Source organism: Syngnathoides biaculeatus, chromosome 12, assembly GCF_019802595.1.
Source record: "Syngnathoides biaculeatus isolate LvHL_M chromosome 12, ASM1980259v1, whole genome shotgun sequence".
NCBI classification, from domain to species: domain Eukaryota; kingdom Metazoa; phylum Chordata; class Actinopteri; order Syngnathiformes; family Syngnathidae; genus Syngnathoides; species Syngnathoides biaculeatus.
Genome location: NC_084651.1, coordinates 7182623 through 7208215, shown reverse-complemented (window position 1 = coordinate 7208215; position 25593 = coordinate 7182623). Strand labels below are relative to the sequence as shown.

At 41.6% G+C, this 25593-nt stretch overlaps 1 protein-coding gene across 3 annotated transcripts in view; it reads right to left on the bottom strand.

The window, feature by feature from the left end:
- Positions 1-10754: 10754 nt before the first annotated feature.
- The window catches only part of LOC133509870 (protein FAM53B-like), a 34915-nt gene continuing 20076 nt past the window's right edge, over positions 10755-25593 (bottom strand). For 2 of the 3 annotated variants that reach the window (XM_061837290.1, XM_061837291.1), the window contains exons 3-5: positions 24442-24496; positions 20033-20862; positions 10755-11742 (exon numbers count right to left, since the gene is read on the bottom strand). In XM_061837290.1, coding sequence (XP_061693274.1) covers positions 11422-11742; positions 20033-20862; positions 24442-24496 — 1206 coding nt within the window. In that variant the 3' untranslated portion in view covers positions 10755-11421. The remainder of the gene's footprint in view (positions 11743-20032; positions 20863-24441; positions 24497-25593) is intronic. The other variant, XM_061837292.1, reaches the window with a different exon arrangement.

Genomic DNA, 25593 nt, shown 5'->3' with positions numbered 1-25593 from the left:
ACCCTGCGGGCTTCCAGGCAGTACTTTAACTGCAACATAGAATATGCATGAAAATAGAACACTGTCAGCACAAATAAGGAACAAATGCTAACTACTAACCACTTTGAGTCATCTCGGGTTGTGCTTTAAAATTAGTCGGGTAATATCTCTCGCATTTATAGACATGGTAAATAGATAGTGTGGTGACAAGAAAAATGTGGATGTGAACATTTGATTTTGTTGGTGTACTTTTTTTTTTTTTAAATACACAGAATGACAGTCAAATTCCGAGGTCACTCACAGTTGTGGAAACTTCCCTGATGACAGTGAAATGTAATCCGGCAATAAGAGACTGTGTTCTCATGCCGACAAAGATTCCCCAACTTGTGTAAATGTGGCCTAAAAAAAAGAAGCCTCTGGCTACCCTGTTTTGCAATTTCCCTGATTTTTGTCATTATGTGCAATGTCCGAGTGGTTGGTTTTGCTTTGTTTGCACTTCCACACCAGCTACTCAACGTTACGCTCAACTAGTACAACTTGAAATAGCCTTCTTTGAACTGGTTTCCAGAGCAAGGGGGTCAGTTAATATCTCTCCTCTCCCCAGGTGGTGTTAACGGTGTTAGGGTTGTCGTCCCAGTCCAGTTAACCATGACCAGGCAAGCGGGTCAAAGGTACGGAGACGGCTGTCTGCCTCCATCTTCCTCATGGCTGTCGTGCCTGTGAGTAATCTCTGATTTCACCCTGATTGCATCTCCAGAGGCCTGACTCAGCCATGTTGGCTTTGCTCGCACATACGTGGTCATCCTTCAAATGCTCATAAGTACACGAGACGCTCACAGTACATTACTCTCTCATGTCTATAGCAGTGATTCGCTTTCAAGTACATTATAACCCACTGGGGGATATACACATTGGATTTGTTATCTTATCATAACTTTTTTTTAAATCTGTTTTATTTAGATTGTGTTATTTGCGGTGTATGTAACAGTACTTGACATCTTAGTATGCACCAAAAACGGTATCTCCTTCTTCAATTATGATGGATTTATGAGATTTTTATCTTGTCATAGATCCACTACCACTCAAAAGACAATCACACCCACTTTATTACTGAAACCTGATTACCGTATTTTCAGAAATATAAATGTTACGTTTCTATTCTCATAACCAACTGGAGGATACCCAGTGGCATATACCATGTGCTATGCTGTGTCTAAAACCATGGAGTTGTAGTTCTTCCTCATAATAATAATGGGAATATTATTTCCATATTAACCATTTTAAACTTTTGAATTATGTACTGTATAGGCCAAGGGTATCAAACTTATTTCTATCGTGGGCCACATTGTAGTTACGGTTTCTGTCAGAGGGCCATTATGGCTGAAACCATGAAAATCTTTAACTGACCCCTCATATTTACACATTAAATTCATCAACTAGTTTTGGAATCAGAAATCAAGGGTTTTTTCCAACTATTGTTGATGTTTGGTAACACAAAAATGCTTGCAATATATCAACGTCATCATTTATGATATGACAATTAAAAATTTTGGTCCAGACTTTAACAAAAATCATAAAAGTTGATACACATGGTTTGCCTTCGCAGGCCACATAAAATCATGTGGCGGGCCACATCTGGCCCCCCGGGCCTTGAGTTTGACACCTGTGAGTTTGACACCTGTGGTATAGGCAATAACATTAAGCATGTTCCTATATTGTCGGTGTAAAAGAAGTAATGAAATGAATGGCAGAAAAATGTAATGAATGGCATTTCCATTCAAATTGATGCTTGACAATTACAAGTGTGTTGACAACATGAATTAAACTTGTATCTCAAGGCACCCTTGAACTAAAACATTTTCATAAATAAAGTGGATACCTCATCAGGTTGCAAAATCTCAATGATTTTTCACAATCTTTACATATTTGTCTTTTTTTCCCCTGGCATAAATAATGACTTCAAATCCAGTTTGGTATTAGAGCAAAATTTATTGGTCAATAGAAAGGGACTGTCTCTAAAACTTATTGCTTCTAAGAAAAGAGTGACTGAACATAAAGTATCTAATAAGTTTACACAGGTATCAATCAATTGTAGAGCCAGAATTTTTTTTTTTTTGTTCATGTTCTGGAATCTTGTTCTAATTTGGGATCCTCCGTTCCTGCAACATTTCAGTCAGGTTTCAAATTATCCAACCACCGAAGCCTTCCACGTCAGACCGTCCACCGTCAATAGATACAGTATTTCAGTATTTCCTTTTTCTGTAGTTATTGTGGAGCGTACAACTTGAGTTTCCAGTGCGGCTGGCCGGGAGGGAGAGAGGGAGGCCCTCAGGCAGGCAGCTGTGCTCGACCCAGATCTTACAGTTGTTGATGGATGGACGCAAACCAGAAACAACATGTCTATTTGAGTAGGGCATTGTGTGTCACTTGGTGCCAGTGTATGCATGTGCGTATGTATTTGTTTCCTCTTAACACATGTGCATCCACGGTAAAAGCCAGTTTCATAACACAAACACACACACTGGGCCGCTGTAGAGCGGGAAATGTTTGGAAGGCATGGCAACCCATTTCCAAAATGGAATAAAAGCTTGGCATGAGATAGACTCGTCTGTGGGCCCGTGGCACTCCTTTTTCCTGTAATTGGAGAGCACTTTGTGGGCCTGGCAGGCGCAGTAGTGTCAGGGCCTGTGAAAAAAAAATAAAAATAACAAAAACACTTGGTTTGACGGAGTAGCACAGCACATCAACAGCAAACAAGCTAGCCATCTGCTCCTCATAATGGGGATTTATAATGAGTTCCATCTTCTGAGGATTATCTCGCACATGTTAAAGACACGGAGGGTTCAGGTGAAGTCGTTCAACTGCCCGCCGCCATGAAAATAAACACTTCACATAACTGCCAACTTTGAGGGCGGGGCTGGGGTGGTGGGGTGCCCTTTGGAACATAAGACATCCAGACGATTTTAATTCATGGAAATTAAGAATGTGGTGAACTAGTGGTTAGCAAGTCTGCTTTGCAGTTCTCAGAATGGGGGCTACACCCTGGACTGGTCGCCAGTCAATTATTCTCACATTAATCCCGATTAATTTATCGAATATTGATCACTATAATGTAAGCCCAATTTCAAATAGTCGTATGACTTGTTTTTTTGCAAGCATTTTCAACACAATTGAAATTTGACTGTGGGCTTTTTGATGAGAAACAACCATGTTTTATGGTCTTTAAGGACACAAGCGAGGTGGAGCTCTTCTCACAAGCACAATGAATATGTTGCATTTATGGATGCATTTATTTGACGCTAGTCCACTTACAAACCTACTGAATTCATATTTTTCCTCTACAGGAAATATTTTCTTAAGGAAGAATCTATCCTCCGATGCGTTGAAAAGGTTTCCTATTCTGTTTTTCAGTTTTTTCGCTCAGGCCCACCCAAGCCCTGTCTAATATAATATAAAATTAATGCTTTGCCACCATCTTGTGGAATTGTTACGCAATCCTGAATGTTTTTTTGGGCAGTGGGGGGCGTCAGTTACATCATGTATCACTATCTGTTGCAGGGGTCCATTCGTATCCAACGGAACAGTGCGCTTGGGCTTGTTTATTTCTATACATAGCGCTGTTTTAGGGTCTCATTTTTTTAACTTTGTTATGGCAAAATCTCCTTGTGCGAATGTTCTGAACTCCCATTTCAATGAAGAATAGAATCACGCCACAGGATGGTCATAGCTTAGCTTCCCATAGTTGTTGTGTTGGCCTCCCATGCCTTAATATCCGATGAATCAAAAAAATTAACCAAAAACACTTTCAATTTGAAACCACGTAATGAAATCCATCCTTCCATTTTCTATAGCGCTTGTCCTCATTTGGATCGCAGATGAGATGGAGTCTATCCCAGCTGACTGAATCCATATGACTGTTTGGATGTTTTTCTTCAGTTGTTGTCATGCAAATGTAGCTTCAGACTCTGCGGGTCTGAGATTCCCACTCTCAGGGTGGCTGCCACGGAACAAAAGCCGGCATTAGGGCACATTTAAAAGATGTAAATCATACTGGGACGCCGGGCCAGAGGGGAGGGAATGGCATTCACTGGGAGCCATGGTGACAAAGTGTCAGGTTGCACTCTGTCAACTTGGAGTGGGGAATAGTCAATCAGTGACATGCGACACTGCCAGCCACCTGTTTGAAGGCGCTGTGTCCAAGAGCACATAAGCACCTACTACGTCCATACGTGGAGGCGAGTGGAGACCGGACAGCTGTCCCAGACAGTGACTAAAAAGCTCACAATGTTCCCATCAGTAAAGTTTTGTCATCATCCACATAACAGTTTTTCTGGTGCTTGTCGATATTGGGGTCACAGCTAACTGCTGACTATTCCCGTTGATAAAGTACAATTGTTCGGATTTGCCGACGCTTTGATACTAGTTTCTCTCACAACTGCAATGCAAACTTGTTTACGTCCTCTCTTATGCGATACAAAACTAGAACTAGTTAACCAATGTGTTGGACATCACCTATTAACAGTCTGTCAATTCTCTATTACACTTATCCTCGTTAGAGTTGAGCTGGAGCATGACTTTGGGTGAGTGCTGGAGTGCACCCTGGTCTGGTCGCAAGTCAATTTGAGATCCTTTATTCATTTCGTTGTTTTTATGTTACTTTTTATTACCTTCTTTACAGAAAGCCATTTTTAGAACAATTCAGGAACCAATGAACGGTGGTGTTGCTGATTTAAAGAAGAATTGTTTTGATTTGCTTACAATGTTACAGTGGGTACAGAAAGTATTCAAAACTCCTTAAATTTTTCACTGTTATATTGCAGGCATTTGCTCCAATTATTCAAGTTAATTTTTTCCCTCAATCATGTACACACAGCACTCCATATTGACAGAAGAAAAAAAACAAATTGTTGAAATTTATGCTGACTTTTTAAAAAAAGAAAAACTGAAATATCAGCCATAACTATTCAGACCCTTTGCTTAGTATTAAGTAGAATCACCCTTTGGAGCTGATAAGGATACAGTCTTTTTGGGAATGATGTGACAAATTTTTCACACCTGAATTTGTGGATCCTCTGTCATTCCATTACACATTGTCGCCAGTTTTGTCAGGTTTGATGGTGAACATTGGTGGGCAGCCATTTCCAGGTCTATCCAGAAATGCTCAATTGGGTTTAAGTCAAGTCTCTGGTTGGGCCATTCAAGAACATTCACTGAATTGTTCTGAAGCCACTCCATTATTTTAGTTGTGTGCTTAGGGTCATTGTCTTGTTGGAAGGTGAACTTTCAGCCCAGTCTAAGGTCCTGCATATTCCAGAGAACCTTTATCCCTGTACCTGCCTGCATTCTTCTTTAATTTAATTGGAACCAGTTTTCCTGTCCCTGCATCCGGAAAACACCAACAAAGCTTGATCCTGCCACCACCATGCTTCACTGTTGGTACTCTATTGGACAGGTGATGAGCAGTGCCTGCTTTTCCGCCTAACATTAAGGCAAAAAAATTCTATCTTGGTGTCTTCAGACCGGGAAATCTTATTTCTCACCATCTCCTGACTGCATCTCTGGAGCTCAGCCACAGTGATATTTGGGTTCTTCTTTACCACTCTCACCAAGGTTCATCTCACCTGATTGCTCAGTTTGGCTGGACGGCTAGCTCTCGGAACGTACCTAATGTCTTCCATTTAAGGATTATGGAGGCCACTGTGCTCTTTGGAACCTTAAGTGCAGCAGAAGTTTTTTGTATTCTTGGGATCTGTGTCTTGCCACAATTTAGTCTCTTAGCTCTTCACGCAGTTCCTTTGACTTCAAGATTCACATTTACTCTGACATGCAATACACTGTGAATTGTAAGGTCTTATATGAAAAAGGGTGTGGCTTTCCTAATGAAGTCCAAACAGTATAATCAAACAGACGTGGACTCCAGTTAAGGTCATCTCAAGAATGATCGACAGCACCCAAGTTAAATACCTGAGTGTCACAGCAAAGGGTCTGAATACTTATGGCCGTGTGATATTTAGGTTTTGCTTTTCTAATAAATGTGTAAAATTCTCAACAATTCTGTTCTTTCCAGTTAATATCCCATGGTGTATTTTCATTAATTGGGAAAAAATGAACTGAAATTATGTTATCAAATGGCTGGAATATAACAAAGAGTGAAAAATACTTAATGCTGAATACGTTCCTACCCACTGTATTGTAGATTCTCTCACCAGCAGAATGAATAGATGTTTGCATTCATGTGACACAAAACCCCAAAACAACAAACTACCTTGCTGCACATCTTATATCCTTTATTTATAGGGCTTCACCTCAGGATCGCTGGTGTGTTGGAGCCATTCATGATCACATTCCCTGAGAAAACACTCTCAAGCGTGGGGAGAGCATGAAAACTTGACACAGAGAGATCGGTGCCAAGATTTAAACTTCAGAACTCTGAGGCAGACGTGCAAACTAGGATTCCATGAAGTGAAAGGTGTTCTCCTCCTCCTGTCCAAAGCCAGATGGGATAGGTTCCAGCTCATCCATGACCTCGAGATGGGGTGGGGGGTAGTATTTTCCGCTACGAAATAGTTGACTTTTCAGACTGTCACGATACTCTTTCCCATTTCCGTTTGAAATGATTGATAGTGTTGTCATTTGAAATCCAGAGGCACAAATAGTTGTTTCGGCCATTCTGTCACACAGCAACCAAAATTTGGAGCAGGAAAACATCTGAAAATATATCTGGAAGTGGAAGTTGTTGGAAAAAAAAAAGCCCGTTATTGTTTATGAGTAAATCCTTGAAAAACGGTCATCTGTGATCAGCCAAAAGAACAATTGTGGACAATAGGGCTTGTGTTCAGAACCCTTTTTTGGCAAATTTACTACACCATTGAGACACTTTATTTGTATAGTGCAAGCACACCTGGCAAGCCACCAGTATGCTATGAAGTCAAGTGCAGAGGCCACCTCATGAAGCACCTATTATGGGGGGGAAGGTCTGAAAATGATTACATTTGGGTTCAAGGATTATGGAGTTTAAAAATAAAAAAAGAATGACAGTCAAGGTTTGCAATTCAACGATAAGAAACACATGAACTATGATGTATAATTTCATCCATCCCACAAAAACAGATAAGCTAGGTAAAATTCATCAACAGCTGGTCACACATTAACATATAATATTGGTAATACAGTTACAATACAGAGACTGGTTTGGGAAAAAAAATGATTGGGATCATCTTATATGTAGAAAGTGCTAAGTGGCTAATGTTGACTTTTTGTTCGAGTAAACTGTAAAAAACAAGGTCGCCATCGTTGATACACTTTCAGACTGCAATGAACAGGAAAAACATTAAAACAGACATACAAAATGAATGAACTTGCATGAAGCACACGCTAACACTGAACTTACCCTGTGCTAATCAGGCGATTTTAATTTTTCAGTGGGTGAGAGACTGGAACAGCTTCATGGCGTTCCCATTTGTTTCAATTTGAAAAGAGTGTTTGCGATACAATTGGTTTTGCATTGCGAGTGTGATCACGCAACGAATTAAATTCATATCTCAAGGCACCACTGTGCTCCCATGGATGGATAGTAGCGTGTTTATGCATGTCTTTCAGAACTCCTCAAAAGAGCCAACAAAGCTCTTGAGAGCATCATTCCGATGCCTCACAGCGCCTTAAAAGGCAGACGTCCGACAGAAAATGACGTCACTGTTTTGACCTCGTCTCAAGTCCCTGAAGGGAAGTTGCGGTGCTTTTTTCGCTGACAGAGTGAAAGAGAGTTTGCTTTGAAAACACAGACAATGTTTGCCCACCCGCGTGTAATCGAGGCCGTCCAGGCCGCTGTTGATTTGTGTAACGTAGCCTTTCCTGTCTACGTTGGCTAGCTACAATGCTCCCTATTTATAGACGTTTTGCCTCAGATATTAGCGCTATGGCTTGCTCAGTCGCTCATTTCCTGCCAGAAAGGAAACACGTGTGTGTGTGTGTGTGTGTGTGTCTGTGTGTGTGTGTCTGTGTGTGTCTGTGTGTTTGGGGGGTTGCTGACAGAAACGTTAGAAAGAAAAGTGCTATCATAAAACAACTTGGTTCGTACATCACAATCCACTCATTGGGGGACCAAGCACAGTGTTATCAACATTTATAAACACTTTCTATACTCTTAAAAATACAGTAATTGATCATAGTATTAGCCACTATGTTCCTCATAATGTGTTCTAATTCATTTTTCTTTCAGTTTTTTTTCCCAGTTTTGTTTTACCCTAGGACGTGTTTTTCTAACCACAAAAATAAATGACACCATACACTCGAAACCTTGTGATATGGTGAATTATGTGCGCTATGAATATATGTACATAGAAAAATGGGAATGCACTCAATCTGCAATTGGTAAACCGTGAGGGAACACTGTTTTTCAAATGAGGCACCTCCCCAGTTATCTTTTGAGTGAGCATCTGGGTATGAGTTGAAGCCCATTTGTGTTTTTACTCCCTATTTTTGAAACAGATACAATATCTGTACTTTGTACTCACTTTGTCACTTTGCTACTTTTTTAAACCATAGATGACAATGCAATGTATTGTGATTAGGGTGTGTATACGTGTGCAACTAAGTTGTTTATTTTTAATTCCCTCTGGCAGAGTTGTAGCCTACATCAGCAAGATCATATTAATGATGGAAAAATAGTTTTCAAGTGATTTAACTGATCTCGATATTTTTTATACCACAAAATCCGTCCATTTAACGGGGATGTGTTGACTTGTTATATCCACTATATATAAATCCATCCAGTTTCCATATTGTTTGAAAAATGGAAAACCTAGGGTTGCTGGCGTGCTTGAGCCTATCCGAGCAAATTTTGGGTGAGAGGCCGTGGGTAGACTGAACAGGATGCGAGCCAATTGCAGGGCACATAAAAACAAAACTATAACTATACAGAGGATTTTAATGTCTTCAGATAACCTACAGTGAATGTTTTTGGAATGTGAGAGATAAGTGGAGTACCCAGAGGGAACCCACCCAGGCACAGGAAGAACACGAATACCCCACAGGTGATGCCAGATTTGCACCCAGGTCCTCAGAACTCTGAGGCCGATGGGCTAATCAGTCTTTCACTATTAAATTTTGGTAAAAATACATTTCTACTTTTGTACTCAGGTTTCAGCATTGTTGCTTTTAGCTTAATAAAGAAGTCAAAACAGTACTAATTTTACCATCATTTTTTGTACCTGTACTTCTACTACAGACTACAGCGCCCAAGTACTTTTACCACCTCTGATGTTGACCGATCGAGCATGCTGACGTCCCCTTACTGCTAACAATTTTCCAGTCCGGGCTCGCGTTATTTTGTCAATGTGTCGTGGGTGCGCGTTTGTGTAAGGCAACACCTCTTGCACTCGCAGATGTCAGAGTTCACCTTCCTTCAAGGCCCGCCGTTGAAGGAAAGGCCGCCGCTGGTCCGGGACATCCTGTTTTGGGATATAAACACTGTTGTGCAGCCAGGGATTTCCCTCCTCGTGTCGGAAAAACAATTTGCAAACAACCTCTCCCACCCCGGTGCCTTTTGATAAGGCTTCAATGCAACTTAAAAAGAACCGATGGAAGAAAGTCTTTTGCAAGGTGGCAGCTTCTTGGAGAGACTTCAGAGAGATGCGATTAGAAAGCCAAGAAAATGCTTGGCTGAGTCTGGATGTGATAGGTGCACTGGAGCTTTTTGGGTTCAGGGACCCCTTAGAGCAGGGGTGACAAATTCTTTTTTTGTCGTGGGCCATATTGTTTCCTTAAGAGGTAATGTTATGACTGAAACCATGTAAAATATTTCGTCTCATAACTGCTGGTGAATAGGGGGCGTTCGGGTGCCACCCCATAGCTGCTGAGTGACCTTGAAAAGGACATGAAATTAAATTATGCAAATATTTTAAATTTGATGGATTTCAATTTTCAACTAGGAGTAGGATAAATCCTATACTGTTAAAGATGAGTAAAATTGATTCATTAAGCTCTTTGGTAGTCCCATTTTCTGATGCAATTTGGGGTTAGGGCACATTGACGTTTTCCCATTGACTTTGACTAAATGTTTGACATGTGCAGTCAATTCTTGTGAAATACAAAAGATTTTGCGGAGGTAGAGCTTTGGAATGCAGCACCCTTGAACACTCAACTGGGTTAGTGGAAAACCCTCCCGCCCCTCATCAAGTTTACTGTAAAAGGCGTTGTGTGGATTTTTAGTCTTGACTGTCAGGCATAATCCCTTCCCCTCGAATTGCAATGTCACAGTATTTCCAAATTTCAATCAAATGAGGCTCTGACCTGATTAAAGATGCTACTCCCATAACTTTAACAAGTATCCTTGGCAGTACAATGCTTCAAGATGGCCCCAAGGCAATGCTTTAATTATATTAGACATGGCTTTGGCCTGATCACAAAAACAGCAAATATTTTTTTTTTGTCATGACTAACGAACGACTCTTATCAATTAAATCAGCAAATTTGTGGATGTGACATTTTCGCTGTACTGACTAAAACTACTCCGACAGCTGGGAATAAAATGCAAGTTAAGAGGTCCGGCATGCACTTTACAACCTGCAGTTATGTTTTTGTAGATTATCGCTTAGGTTTTGTCGATGGAAACTTTTTTTCAGATCATGTTATCGTTCATTCTGTCAGTCATGTTGACGCTTGCTTGTCAAGCTCGTATTTTTTCCTCATTTCCAACTTGCGAGACACTCTTGACTCTGCATGTTCCACACGCTCTATCATTTAACCGAGGAAATAAAATGAGACAATTGGTGGCAAATGGAGATTTATTTCCATGTCCAAGAACCTCCCGCTTTGTGCTCTCACTCTGCATTTACACTGCTCCATTTAAAAAAAAAAAAAATGAAATAGAAAAATAAACATTGATATCACAACTAATTATTTAAGAGTTTAATTCAAATATACAATTTGCAAGTGAATGGATATGTTTACATGGACAGCAAGAACCAAGTTTAAGAAACTCTTGCTTCATTCCTATCACCAAAACTTCCATTTGTCAGAAGTTTGTGCTATGAATCAGATCCATAATATTTCTAATCAAATTAGGAGTGTCCATGTAAACAGACCATATCTTAAAGCTTATTGAGCCTACATTCAGCAAAGTCAGAGTTGTGTGTCGTAGTATACATAGTCGTCCCTGCATCCACTTTGAGTTATAGGAAAGAGATGCCAAGCTAAGCTAAGGTCGGACAGGTCACCAGGTGGGAAGACTGTGGCTGATCTGAATTTTTTTATTTTTATTTTTTTAAGACTACTAACCCCCTCACGTTCACGCTCCAGAGCAATTAAAAACAACTAGAGTTTAAAACAGTCCCAGTTTTCAAGGCAAATGTGTCCTCCACGTCTTTTAACAGTCCAACGTCTTTCCCTTTCAAATGAGTAGAGACGTTTCATAACCCTTCCGTTCGCTGCTGAAGATTCGCTTCAATTCCTCTCGATCTGCTCGAGGTCCAGCTCTCCCCCAAGCTGGAAAATGTCCCTGGTTGCTTCACGGTCACCCTTCCAGAGGGCGACTTCACCCCGTGGTGAACCAGATCTGGAGCCCACGCTACAGGCCGAGTCGCTATCCAGTTCCTCGTCGGACGAATCCTCGCCGTCTCCCGTCACCTCCTGCCGGGGTTCCAGTCCTAGCTCAGAAACAACGGTGAATTCCGTTTGACGCTGGCTTGATGGGGGGAAGCTGGAACGGCAGCTGTCGTTGAAGGAAAATCCGGGGCAACTCAAGCTCTGGAAAGTCTGGAGTTGCTATAAAGAAAAAAATACAAAACAAAAAGAATGATATTAATGAAAATCTACATTTTCTTGATTTTTACTTAATATATTGAAATATGGGGAAGGTTGACAACTGATGAGCTTCACAGCTCTGAGGATACGGTTTCACAACCAGTCTCGCCTTTGTGGAGTTTGCATGTTCTCCCCGTAGTTTTCTCTGGGCACTCCGGTTTCCTCCCACATCCCAAAAACATGATTCATTGAAGACTAATTTTCTCGCAGGTGTGAATATGACTGCGAATGGTTGGTTGTTTGTAAGTGCCCTGGGATTGGCTGACAACCAGTTTAGGGTGTACTACACCTCTCGTCAAAAGATAGCCGGGATTGGCTCAAGCACACCCCGACCCTAATGAGGAATGGAAGATGAATGCATAATTTTTACTGTACTTCAGTAACTTTTCTTTTTCTGAATTTTACTGCCAACTTTTAATATCAGATCTCTGTTCTTTCTAGTCCTCATTTTGGGAAAATAAGATCGTAATTTTTGTTTTAACCTCTGTGGGCACCACGTAAAAGAAACAAAATGAAAAAAGATGAACAGTCAACTGCAGTTAAGATATCAATTGATCTTGGTAGCTTTGTTTTATTGGGGGGAATTTTTATTTTGAGGTTTTCCTGTCACTTTTTTTTTCTCTTTCACATGCCAAACAATGCATCTTGTGTTTCCTTGAAAGATTCATTTACACATGCAACCAGACGTACAGAGCTGTGGCCATTCTACACAGAAAACTGCAAACTGTGTGCCATTTTTTGCTTTGTCAAGACTGCTCGCTAACCGGACTTTGCTATCATTCAAACAATTGACCTTGAAAACATTCAAGCGGCCAACGAGTCTTATCCCGAGTCAACCTAATACTCGTGAACACTGAGCTCCTCTTTATACAGAACCAAAGCAAACATTCAGCACTGCGAAAAGGGCAAAAACATCTTAACATCATAATAAAGATTACAGTGATGAATATTTGAATTAGACTTTCGCAGTCACAAATCAAAAGTTACATAATGCGATTTACGTCACATGATGTGGTTGGGGGACTTGAATGTATTAAGCTTGCAAGTGGAACTGAAAGGAAGTGATTTACTGTACATGATATGCCCCAGTCATTTACATTTGTGCAGAATTGAATATAAGTGAGTGAGAGTTAACTTCTTCAAGATACTGTAAATGTCACATTTTCTGATATAACTTCTTCGAATCATGCGTGACGTTGTTGCTGGACTAAAATTGATATTCATTGCACTTGCAAGAGGGGTAGAGAGGAGGAGTTGCAAGACGAGAAAGCAATTTGTGACAAACAATCAATAGCATAGTTTTTAGTCACCTAAAGGTTTTGCAAGAATAAGGTGAACTTTTTTTTGCAAAACAACCCGTAACTCTCTCCATTGAGAAAAAATCTGAGATTAATAAAGTTCTAATGTTGTCAGATAAAGAAGTAGCCATGTGGAATGCAGTGCAGGGAAGAGATTAATAATCTGTGGAGTAGCAAATGTTTGGAGGCATGGAGGTGAATGGATTATGGTCTTTTTTTTTTTTTTTTTTTTTTTTTTTTTTTTTTTTAAATTGAGGACCGACAACTTCCCTGTTGCCATGAACCGGGAGTCTCCCGCTAGTGGTCTGAGAAACAAAAGCAAATACTTCAGGTGATAAAAAGAGTAGTGGGAGGCCTTTACTGTCTGCCACCAGAATGGGGGAAAAAGTGGGATTTGTACACCCTCTCTGTTTAGTCCCCGTAGTATTGCTTGACTACTAATTATCCCAGCAGAGGAGGGGGCTGGGGGAGGGGGGGGTGTCACAATGTGCTTTCCATAAAACCCTCTGGGGACTGCCAGGGATTTGGGAGGGTCTGCTGGGGTTACATTTCTGTAGTGTGCCCAGCTTTTCATACCACCCGCAAACGGACTACACCCATAGAAGCACTTAAAAACACATGCAGGCGATCATTATGTCAGGTTTCACGAGCTCGAGTCACTTACAAGATGGTAAACGAGGTTTTGGCAAAGCGCAGTTTCAGCACATTTGAATTGTCAGGTTTTTTGTTTTTTTAAAAATGGGTAGATGTCATTTGTCAATGAGGTTAACAAAAAAGTGGATGTAAAATAATTCATAATCAACTGCAATTTTTCTCATTTAACATGTATTAAATTATTAAATTAAATAAAACATGATTAAAGCATGATTAAATGATAAATACAATTAATTGCTTATTTGACCAGTTTGTATTTTTATTTACAATAAATCAATTTAAAAATTATTCAGTGAATAATAGTGAATAAAGTGAATAATTACATTTTAATAAACATTTTTAGGGCAAGCACAGCTAAATGAATGCAACAAATACAATATTTATACGTCTATATGGGCCCTGTGATGGGCCGGCGGCCAATCCAGGGTGGACAGAGCCCTTCACCATGATTGGCTCCAGATCACTAATGTTCCAGATTGAGGTCTAGCGCTAAATGATGTTCAGCACAGTTTTGAGCTGGTTCAGGTTTTGCACCCCACATCACAGTTGGACAGGACTTCAACATATATTCATTGTGGCTTTGAAAGGAGCTACTTACTACTGTGCTGGTGTGTTCTATGCTTCAATACTCCCATAATAAAATAATATCAGGGCACTAAAACAAACGTGTTAAGCATGATGCCAACCGTCTCCTTCAGTGAAAGTGCAAAGAAAAAAGGAAGGGAGGCCATTTGAAAACACCAAAATGGATAAGTGTATCGAAATGAGGTCAGTAAGCAGCACTGTGTGAGGAAAAGCACAAGCAGACAGAGTGTAGAAGGAAAAGACATGCGGGGAAGGAATCTTGAACTCATTCCTGATGAGCAGACGACACAGCCGCACACCTCCGCATCAATCATTCATCTGCGCTGTACCGAGGACGCGATGCAGATAAGCGTACATAGTTTTGTTTTGTTTAGTACATGGAGCACGGGCTGTTATTTAACGCGAGATAACCCGTTTACACGGCGAGCCACGTCATGTCGCCTTTGCCATCCCACGTTGCTGCTCAGCTATGCTCGTCATGTGTGTCATGTCAGGAATGGCCACGGCGGGGTGTGGGGGGGTGACCAGTATTAACAGAGCTGGAGTTAGAACTTAAAAAAAAAAAAAACGTTTTATATACGCATTGTATTACCTTTCCCACATGTTTTAAACACTTTTTAAACATCATAAGCATTGTTGACCGCAAAAAAATTTGTATATTGTACAGAAAATAGTCCAGTAAGTGTAGTGTGTGTACCTTTCAAAGGGAGGGTCTCGTGGGGTGTGTGTGAGATGGCTGAGTGTGTATGTGAGTGTCTGTGTAAGAGATGTGGCTGAAAGCAGCTTCTGTCTGGGTTTTAATTGTGTTATTTTTAGTAAACAGAAAGGGACTGCGTGAACTGTACAGTCTAAAAAACAATTACAAAAAAATGCAAGAAGTAAGCATTTGGAAATTTATCTAGTCGCAGATATTTTTACGAACCCATCTTCTATTCTTCCTTGAAAATGAGTGCTATTTTGGTGCTCAGGCCCAAACAAATATCAGTTTTGGTTTGTTTGGTGGCATCTTGGTGCCAAGGAATTCTTCAACTGAGTTGAGGAGCTTCAAGTAGACAAATTTGTCCTTTGCCACCTTCGTGGAAAACAAGATCACCCCATTCCCCCCTTCCATAAGCTTTTTGTTAACAAGCCAAAGATAGCAGGCCCTTTTCACTCACGTCCACTCTTAAATCACTCGAACATGGCAGCAAATCACGCCCTGCAGGCCCCACCTTCCGCAAATGCTGCGTCGACTTTTCATTCGGCAAGCGGCCTCGAATTTGGTGATAAAGCTCGGACTCAGTCTGACGGCTTCCCACTGCCGCTCGAGAGGGGCGAAAAAAACACAGCGGCCGGCCAAGGTGGAAGGGAAACTGCCAGGCATGCAAACAACACAGCGGACAGTTTGGCAGATTATTCAAGGAATTTATTTGGGGGTGGTTTGGCGGGAGGCGGGTCATGCGTAAATACCCGCGATGGTGACTGATCGCTGACTAGCATGTCATGCACCCCAAGAATTCACAGCCATCGTTATTGACGCGATGCAGGAAGCTGAAGGCCACGTTACGACGTGTTCCGCTGACACCACACACTGGAGACTACGGAGTTATGTGTGGACCCCAAACAACACACACACACAAATTCACAAACTTCTGCAGCGCCAAACGTGCATCTCAACCTCTTTCACATTGCAAAATTTTAAGCTTATATGATTGTGGCTCGTTAAAAATGTCCTCAGATTTTTTTTCCCCCTCCCTTTAGAATACAGGCCCTTTTCCAAACAGTTTCTCTTTTGCTCTTATGGGTTTTATTTTGTAATGCTATGACAATAAAAGTTCAATTTAAGCAGAAAAAAAGTTATGTTACAAGAATATTTTATTCTGATTGCAATGTTAGGATCAAGTTGTAATAATGAAGTCATAATATTTTGAGGCTGACGTAATGTAAGTATAAGTATAAATAAATCACAAACACAGACGTCGGAGGCCCGCAAAAACAGCAGGCGGATGACTTTGAGCTATGTGCACTGAGGGAGCCGTGGGGTCCTAGTGCCTGTGCGCGTTTAATTATCTAAACGTTAGTGAGAAAATTACACAAATAACTCACATATTACACTTTTGTTATATAACCGATCCATTTTCTGAGCCACTTATTCTCACAAGGGTTGTGGGAGTGCTGGAGCCTATCCCAGCTGTCATCGGGCAAGAGGCATGGTACACACTAAACTGGTTTCCAGCCAATTGCAGGGTACATGGAGACAGAAAACAGTCGCACCCAAAATCACACCTAGGGGCAATTTAGAGTGTCCGTTTAATTTTGCACGTTTTTGAGATGTGGAAGGAAACCGGAGTGCCCGGAAAAAACCCCACGCAGGTATGGGGAGAACATGCAAACTCAACACAGGTGGGGCCGGGATTTGAACCCCGGTCCTATGAACTGTGAGCCCAACGCTCTAACTGGTTTCCCCACCGTGCTGCCTTCATCATGTTTAGACTTTTATTATTTCTTTCCCACAGTGTACCCTTATTACGCCTTTGTAGCATTTCATTTTACATCAACACACCTATAAAATCCAGGACAAGTTCATGACGGTGTACGGAGGTAGTTTAAAAAAAAAAAAAAGGTTGGCAGTAAAACAGGTAAGTGTCTTGTTAATCTACAAGTGAACCTCAATGTATTGTGGAAGTCTCGGGCTGCTGTTCATCTAACCGAGTCAAAGTCCGTTTGCATGCTGAGCTTCCTTTGAAAAAAAACTGACACAAAGATGGTGGGAACTACCAAAGATGGCCCAAAAACAAGAAGCAATTAAAAATAATTATTCAAATATTTTAAGTATGTAGTAGTATTAGTAATATATGCCAGTGTAACTTTATAATCATTTTAAACGAACACAACATAAAATCTAAAAAATAAAAAAGAGCACCTAAATAAATGCTTGGAAACACTTCTGAAAGTTCAAATGCAAATGCACTGTACTTAAAAGTTAAATATAACTACAGTGTATTCAACAAGTGTACAGGTGATAAGGGATAATCGTTAAAAATGGCCCACTTGAAAAAGCCGGTCCAATTTATATTAACTTTGGCTTCTTCTTCTTCCTCTTTGCCTTTCGGCTTGTCCCATTAGGGGTTGCCACAGCGTGTCATCTTTTTCCATCTCAGCCTATCTCGTGCATCTTCCTCTCTAACACCCACTCTCCTCATGTCTTCCCTCACAACATCCATCAACCTTCTCTTTGGTCATTCCTCTCCCTCGTTTGCCTGGCAGCTCCATCCTCAGCACCCTTCTGCCAATATACTCACTCTCTCACCTCTGAATATGTCCAAACTATCGAAGTCTGCTCTCTCGAACCTTGTCTCCAAAACATCCCATTTGGGCTGTTCTTTTAATGAGCTCATTGTTAATCCTATCCAACCTGCTCACTCCAAGCAAGAACCTCAGCATCTTCATTTCTGCCACCTCCAGTTCTGCTTCCTGTTGTTTCTTCCGTGCCACCATCTCTAATCCGTACATCATGGCCGGCCTCACCACTGTTTTATAGACTTTGCCCTCCATCCTAGTGGAGACTCATCTGTCACATAATACACCAGAGACCTTCCACCAGCTGTTCCAACCTGCTAGGTCCCATTTCTTCACTTCTTTACTCAAAATTCAAATACAAATATTCATTAAAAAAAAAAAAGAGGCAAAAAAAAAAGTTGACGCCAGAAACTTAACCGAACCCGCCTCCTTTCAAACGTGAACACAGCCAACGTATCCGTCTGCTAATCCCCGAGACATCTATGAAAGCGCAGGCCTAGCATGTGACGCAGGAGCATTCCTGTTAGCCGAGGTAACGTCAACGTGACAGCCGCATGTGTCGTCGGGGCTGGCCTTGTTCCCCACCCAGCAGCTGGCACGATTAGAGGAAACACCGTTCGTCCAACTCTCGCTCGCTTGCTCGGTCCTTCGGGTGACACAAATCTTTGGAAAGAAAAAAAAAAAAGGGAAAAGGGAGGGTGTCGGAATAAGATGATGCCACTTTCTATTAGCGGACCAGAGAACGCACAGTATTCCAGTCGGAGGGACTTCTTGAAAACATCTGATTTTTGGGATTGCTTTGCTACATTTGGTGGGTCATGCATTCAGTACTTGGTCCTTTCAGTCTGAATACCAGCACTATCACTCAGAATCAATATTCTATATAAACACTTCAAACTCACCAGAGAAGCGGATTATTGTAGGTTACTGTAGCGGTGACTTGAGATATAAGTGTAATTCATGTCGTGACCACCCTCGTAACTCCAAAACATCTGCTGTGGCTGTGTAATAAAAGCCAGATCGGTGAATAAGCAAATGGACGTTGAGGGGGGCCAAACTTTTTGGACTTACTCAACAGACTGGCTGAAATGTTAACCCGGGCCTGGTTCTTTTTCGAGTGTGGCGTTGGGTAGCATGACTGAACATGAGGCATGTTTCGTGAGTAAGCACCACTCCCTCTCTCAGACACACAAAGACATCAGTTCGTTTAGTTGTAAAGAGTTGCTGTGAAAATTCAGCCTAATAGATTTTTAATGTTAGCCTGCATATTAGTTAGTCTGTCTATTGTCAAGGTGTTCATGAGCAAGGCAACCCCCCCACACCCCTTCACCCTACATGTTCAGAAGACGCTAGGCTAGTGCGTTGATCCCATTCTCCGACTACTAGGCATCAGCGTTTAACACGTGAAGTTGAGTAATCAATGGCTAGTGTCGTGTTTTTGCTACCTCATCTTGCAATCGGTCAATTTACAGAGGACGTTCAACTCCTGTGTCTGCTACTGTCGCCGACCTAAAACACTCTGCGGTGCACCGAAATTAACTAGGCCACGGTATTCTTACCTCTCTGCTGTTCTGAGACTTGGAAAATAAGATGGTTAGCCTTGCTAGCTTCGGCTATTCTGATCACCACTCGCCTTAAGATTCATACCAGCAGCGAGGAACGAGTTAGGCACTGATGCAAAGTGAAGTTCCATTGTCGTCGCCAAAATGTAATGCAAATCAAAAAATAATATGAGGGCAACACCTGAGAACTTGATTCATCAGAAAAACTTGTGTTACTTAACATGTAACAAGATATCAGGCATTTTTTTTTTTATTTTGTATCAGTAGAAAAGTGCTACACGCTGTTGACTTCAATCCAGATGCCGTGAATTCAAGTTCTAGCCAGGACCTCAAAACCCAGTAACTGCCAGTTCCAAAAAGAATCCTGTGAGTTACTTGCTGCGGTGACCCCTGATGGGACAAGTTGAAAGTCACAATAACATCATCTTCCTTTTTTGTGACGTTACTGATAACACCAAATGGAATTTTTTTCGTGTTTTTTTTACCTGCAATATAAGTGGAAAGGAAGATGAATGAATGAATGAATAAATGTTTACCGTCTTAGCACATGCTGAACTAGAGCATATTGAATTGGTTTTAGCAGCTCTTCCTTCTATTTTTCTGCATGTGGTCCTAGTGGAAAAAGTTTGGAAATGCTTGATTTAGTGACTTCAATGAACCCAACATGGATGTTTTGGGATTTCACAGGAAGCCAGAGTACCCACAGAAAGCCTAGGCAAACACAGGGTGAGCATGCAGAACAAACCTTGACCCTGTCACTGAAACAATGTCATATAAATCCAGGCTGCTGCTTAAATAGTTTCAACATGAGACCTCGGCAAATGTTTGCCTTAGCGCGTTTTTGTCTGTGCATGTCAGCCAATTCCAGCTCACCTGAGTCATCTTTGCCAGGTCCAGAGAGGGTCTCTGCTCCTGTGCGTCCTCGGGTCTCCGCCGCTTCATCCCGATCTTTTTGTCGTTCAGCACGCAGGGCTGTGACCTGCTCCGGGACAGGCACCCTTTCCCCTCGCCCCTCTGGCCAGTCCGCCGGCCCAGTTCCGGGGTGGAATCCGGGGAGCTGTCCTCCGAAGCCTCTTCCCTCTGGAGTTCGGGCAGGCTGATCTGCTCGTGGGAGAGGGAGAGAGGTCGCAGGAAGTGGCCACGGTAGGACTGAGGGACTTTTGAGGAAGGAGAGGTGGGGGACACGGGAGAGGCAGTGAAGTGAGGGCGAGCTGGAAGTCGCTGATTGAAGAAGGGCAGATCCAAAGGTCCGTCTGTGGGGATGCTGGTGCAAGAAGGAAAACTGAAGCTGGAGCTACGCTGCATGGTGGGGCAATGAACACCAGAGAGCCCCCCACCGGCACGGACACTCCCGCCGCTGTAGCACCTTCGCTTCTCCACAGCCGTCCACACTCTCGAGCCCTGAGGCCGCCACGACGAACGAAAGGCGCCCATTTCATCGGAGAAGGATAAAGAGCGACACTGGCGTTTGCTGGGGGGCGCTGCGGGAGCTTGACAGCTTGTGGTGGCGGGGGCAGATGGGGGGGCTGTGGTCAACGCGGCGTCGCCCAGGCTGAGATCTCTGATCAGGCTGGTGATGGCTGTAGCAGGGCCCGACTCCTTGGCCCAGGGGTGGGCACCTGCCTCGGGCATCGCATCCCACAGGCTCTCCAGACAGGCACCTGACCGGAAACTTCGCCCTGGGTTCAGCCATCTGTCTGCCTCTGAAAACATGAAAAACATAAACTCTAAGTATACGGTTGGAAAAGATAAATTACATGGCATATTCATACAAGACGAGGGGTGCATGGAAGATTCTCCATCTGAATGTTCTCTACTCCTGTTTCCATGCTTGCTGTACTATACAGCAAGTCTGTCGGATGGATGTCGACCTTAGTATGTTGGACTTCTTTCATCAACAAACTTGTTGAAACTGGATCAACAGCGCCACTGCTGGCTGCAGCCAGGTACCGCACTCAATTTTATCTTCCTAAATCAATTTGTTCTATTGTTGATTATTTGATTGAATTGTCATGCTTCAAAAACACAACAATCTTGTAGACAAATGACCATAAGGACCATTTTGAATCAGTTTATCTGTCAAAAATGATCAACTCAATTAGCTTTCAAGCGCACATCTGAACATCTTCCCATCCATTTTCTATAGCATTTGTCCTCGATAGCGTCATAAGTGAGCTGTAGCCTATTCCATTTGACTTTGGGCGAGAGACGGGGTAAACCTTGCGCCGATCTCCAGTGAATCACACCACGGCTCCTCCTCCTTTAGTTCAGATTTCAAGCAGAAACATGCTGACCACAGACTGAAAGCAATTAAGCAGGTAGCATCCTGTACACCGTCAGTCAGAGGCAACCCATAATGAACCGTTGGCCTCCCAGAAAGAAACTCAGAGAGGAATAAATGGCTCTCATCAAAAACATTTTTTCTGTAAAAACAGTGAACGGTGTCCTCTGTTTCTGATGGTCCTGACATACAAGGTTTTAATTTAGCCCAAAAGCAACAATGTTTAAGGAAACAATTCAAGAACTGACCTTTAATAACAGTTTTTATCTGAACTCATGGGATCTCTGATCCCAGAAAGCTTTTCATGATAAGAATCAGCGAGTACAACACGTCACACTTACTAAACAAGCATTTAGGCCGACACGGTTCAGTGAGTGGAATGATTCATCGTCTATAGTAGTGTAGTGCTTTGCAAAGTACACAGGCTCACTTTTAGTGGTATGTGGAAGAATAGCTGCCTGAGTACATTTCAGATGTATTTAACTTGATGGTACAGTCCATGTACATATGTACATATTTGAAGAGGTGTTTGTTTTGAAACCTGTATTTGGGTCCTTATTTTGTTTAAATTGTATGTGCATTACATTTTCATGGCAGCACGGTGGGACAGCTGGTAAAGCGTTGGCCTCACAGTTCTGAGGACCCGGGTTCGATCCCGGCCCCGCCTGTGTGGAGTTTGCATGTTCTCCCCGTGCCTCCGTGGGTTTTCTCTGGGCACTTCGGTTACCTCCCACCTCCCCAAAACATGGAACATTAATTGGACACTCTAAATTGCCCATAGGTGTGATTGTGAGTGCGGCTATTTGTCTCAATGTACCCTGCGATTGGCTGGCAACCAGTTTAGAGAGTGCCACGCCTCCTGCCCGTTGACAGCTGGGATAGGCTCCAGCACTACCCGTGACCCTTGTCAGGATAAGCGGCAAACAGAATGGATGGATGGATTACATTTTCATTGAATTTATTAATTAAGTACCATAATTTCCGGCCTATAATCCGCAATTTTTTTCCACACGCTTTCAACCCTGCAGTTTATGCGGCGATGCGGCTTATTTGTGCTTTTTTTTCTAACAAATGTACAGGGTGAGGCTAATAAACAGGTGCGCTCTGTAGGCCGGGAATTACGGTAGGTTTTTTTCCCCAATAAGCGCAGTGTTGATGTTCAAATCGTGGCTAATGTTACAGTAGTAAATATACTTTGTCTCATTTCTGATGAACACTTACACCTAGCATGTGCAACCATGTTGGACATGCTGGGGGTACTACTTGTAAAACATAGTACATGTAAAAACTTTGAAAAAACAGTCTATAGTTTCAAGCTGTTGTTTTTAGTTGGTTAGCCAGACAAGAGCTTTTCTCTCTCTAATCCATTCCATTTTGGATCACGTTCTCCAACAATGGCATGGAAATTGTTTCTTTTTTGCAGACAATTTAAATGCAGCAATGACCTGATAGGAATGTCACGAAAACAACTAAAAAAAAAAGGAAACTTAAAAAATGTCTTGTGACGCCTGAATGAGTGAGGCATGCAACCAAAAGCCCTCACCACACTCCTTTAAATGTCAACATCTAAAAAGAAGAAGAAGAAGAGAACATAGGGAGGTTTTGTTATGACGGAAGTGTATTGTCGTTAACCAAAAGTAACGTGCAAATATAACGTAGAGGCAGGTGCCCGCTGGTCACGAGAAACTCGGAAGAGGAAGTGACCGTTAAATACAGTGAAACCTTTGAGGTGGAACACGATCTGTTCTGGGACGCTTGAAACAGGGTTGAAAACTATATATTTTTTTTTCAACAGGAAATAACAGAGACTTTTGAAAAAAAGCCACTGAATGGCTGGTTATTCTTTAGCAGGTTTTAAGGAAGACAAATGTGACACTTTTAATGCTCTTTTTTTTTTTTTTAAGGCCACATCACTAAATATAACCAATAGGCCTTGATGATATACAATGCATATTATAGTAATATATATTTTTTAATATTTTAAATACTGGCTGGCAACCAGTTCAGGCTGTACCCCGCCTCCTGCCCGTTGACAGCTGGGATTGGCTCCAGCACTCCTTGTGAGGATAAGCGGCAAAGAAAATGGATATTTTAAATACATGTTAAAGAATTTTAAAAGTCATTCTGCAATACGTACTGTGCATTTTAAGACTTTTGAACTGTGGCTTCAAGAATTATGTTTTAGTTTATTTTTAAAGAAAATGAGCCTTCATTGTGGAAAATCCAGACACCTCATAATTAATGTAGAACTTCAATATTGTTGACATTCATGCATGTTTAAAAAGATGTTAACCATTGTAAAACGTAGATGTTAACCATTGTAAAACGTAAAAATAATCTACCTTCACTCTGATAACCTGCCATGCAGTCTTACAATGTGTCAAGACACCCTGTAAGTAATACTCTAACATTAACTGTCATAAAGATGTAACAACAAGTTAACCTCTATTGATATTTAATATATTCATTCTTAATTTTAAGAGCTGGTGCAAAGGTTATGAATGCATCTCATTTTTAAAAAAAATACTGTATTCTTAATGATCGTACATTGGTTAAAAAAAAAAAAAAAGTGACCCCAGTAAACCAAGACGCCACTTAAACTCTGGAAACACGCCTTGGTGCGTGTAATGATGCTGCTCTTTGAATGCGAGTCCAGACACCCTCTGAGTAAAATTGTACCATTCCAAAAACCTTGCCTGTAAAATTGTAACATTTTTTTTTTAAACATTCCGAAATGCCAAATAAGTGTAAAAAGAATTTACACACAGTAAACAGTCCACCTCAATTCTCATAACACAACCTGAGAGGTAGAGAGGGGATGTTGCAGTCTTTGAATGTGGGTCTGCTCACTTCTCTTCTAGCCAAAGAAAAAGCCCACATGTTCGGACTGCATATATTGCATATATTGTCTGATCACTCCGTTTGAAATCTGAACTTTTTGTGCAACTTCAAAGACACGAAGACGTTAATGGCTAAAGTTCATGCAAACAAGGGAACTCACCAGCAGTTCCGCAAGAGAAGAGGGTCGTCCCTCTGCTCATGGTGTGGGGCTCACGCTGAAAAGAGGCCATAAATATTCACAGAAATCAAAATTTGCATTTGTTCATTTAACCCCTGTGTGGCTATAGTGCTACATGAAGTCACAGTCAATTGTAAAGTATGTGTAAATTTAGTAGGAAATTGTATAGCATTACAGAGGCTATGAATAGATCATTTTACGCTGCATTCCAAGGCGGCGCCCCGTAAAACTGAAACAAACCACAAAGCTGTAGTTGCTATGGAAATGTTATATTGGACCATAAAATCAGTGCTGCTGGGTCGTTTTCTTGTCACACGCTAATGATAATAAAATATCAATTTTCGAAAGTGCACCTTATCCGGTCATGGGTGAGCTGGAGCCTATTCTGGCAGATTTTGGAGCATGGTACACATTGGATTGGTCGCCATTTGATCTCAAGGCAGGACAAACAACCATTCCTACTCACATTCACACTTATGCACAATATTGAGTCTTTACTTGACCTAATTTGCACGTTTTTTGGGATACGTGGAAAAAACCTTCTCAGGCACTTGCTCATGCCTTGAAGCTTGTCCTTGTGTAATATTTATAATTAAGATGATAAAGTCACAAAACAAGATTTGCCCAAATCGGCTAAGTCAATCACAAAAATTGGTCAACGCAAACATTTCTGCCTCGAGGCAATCAGAAGTCTCAATAAAAGCATATTTGTACCGGCCGGAACCAATTTGCACCAGCCAGAACAATCTGACCACTGTCGTTGTTTACTGCACAGACATTTGTTGCAGATGGACACACTACTGGGCCAAAGCAAAAGTGTTGCCAAAAACTAGAGTGTCTGTAAGTGATTTTTAAGATGCTGTTAAATGTTTAATGTACATGTAACATGATGTAAGAAGAGGGAGATGAATGGTAGTTAGTGTTTTTGTTGTTTTTTTTTTTTTTACCTCAAATGGTAATTGCTCGTGTGCTAATGCTAATAACGCTAACTGTTTAGCAAAGGCAGAGTTCTGTCTCAAATTCTGTAGTTTTTACCAAACACTAAGTACCATGTCAGTAGTAACAAATATTTTAATAAAGGTAAGTGGGGTGGCATTGACTCAAGTAGCTGACATATATAGGATCATCGATTTT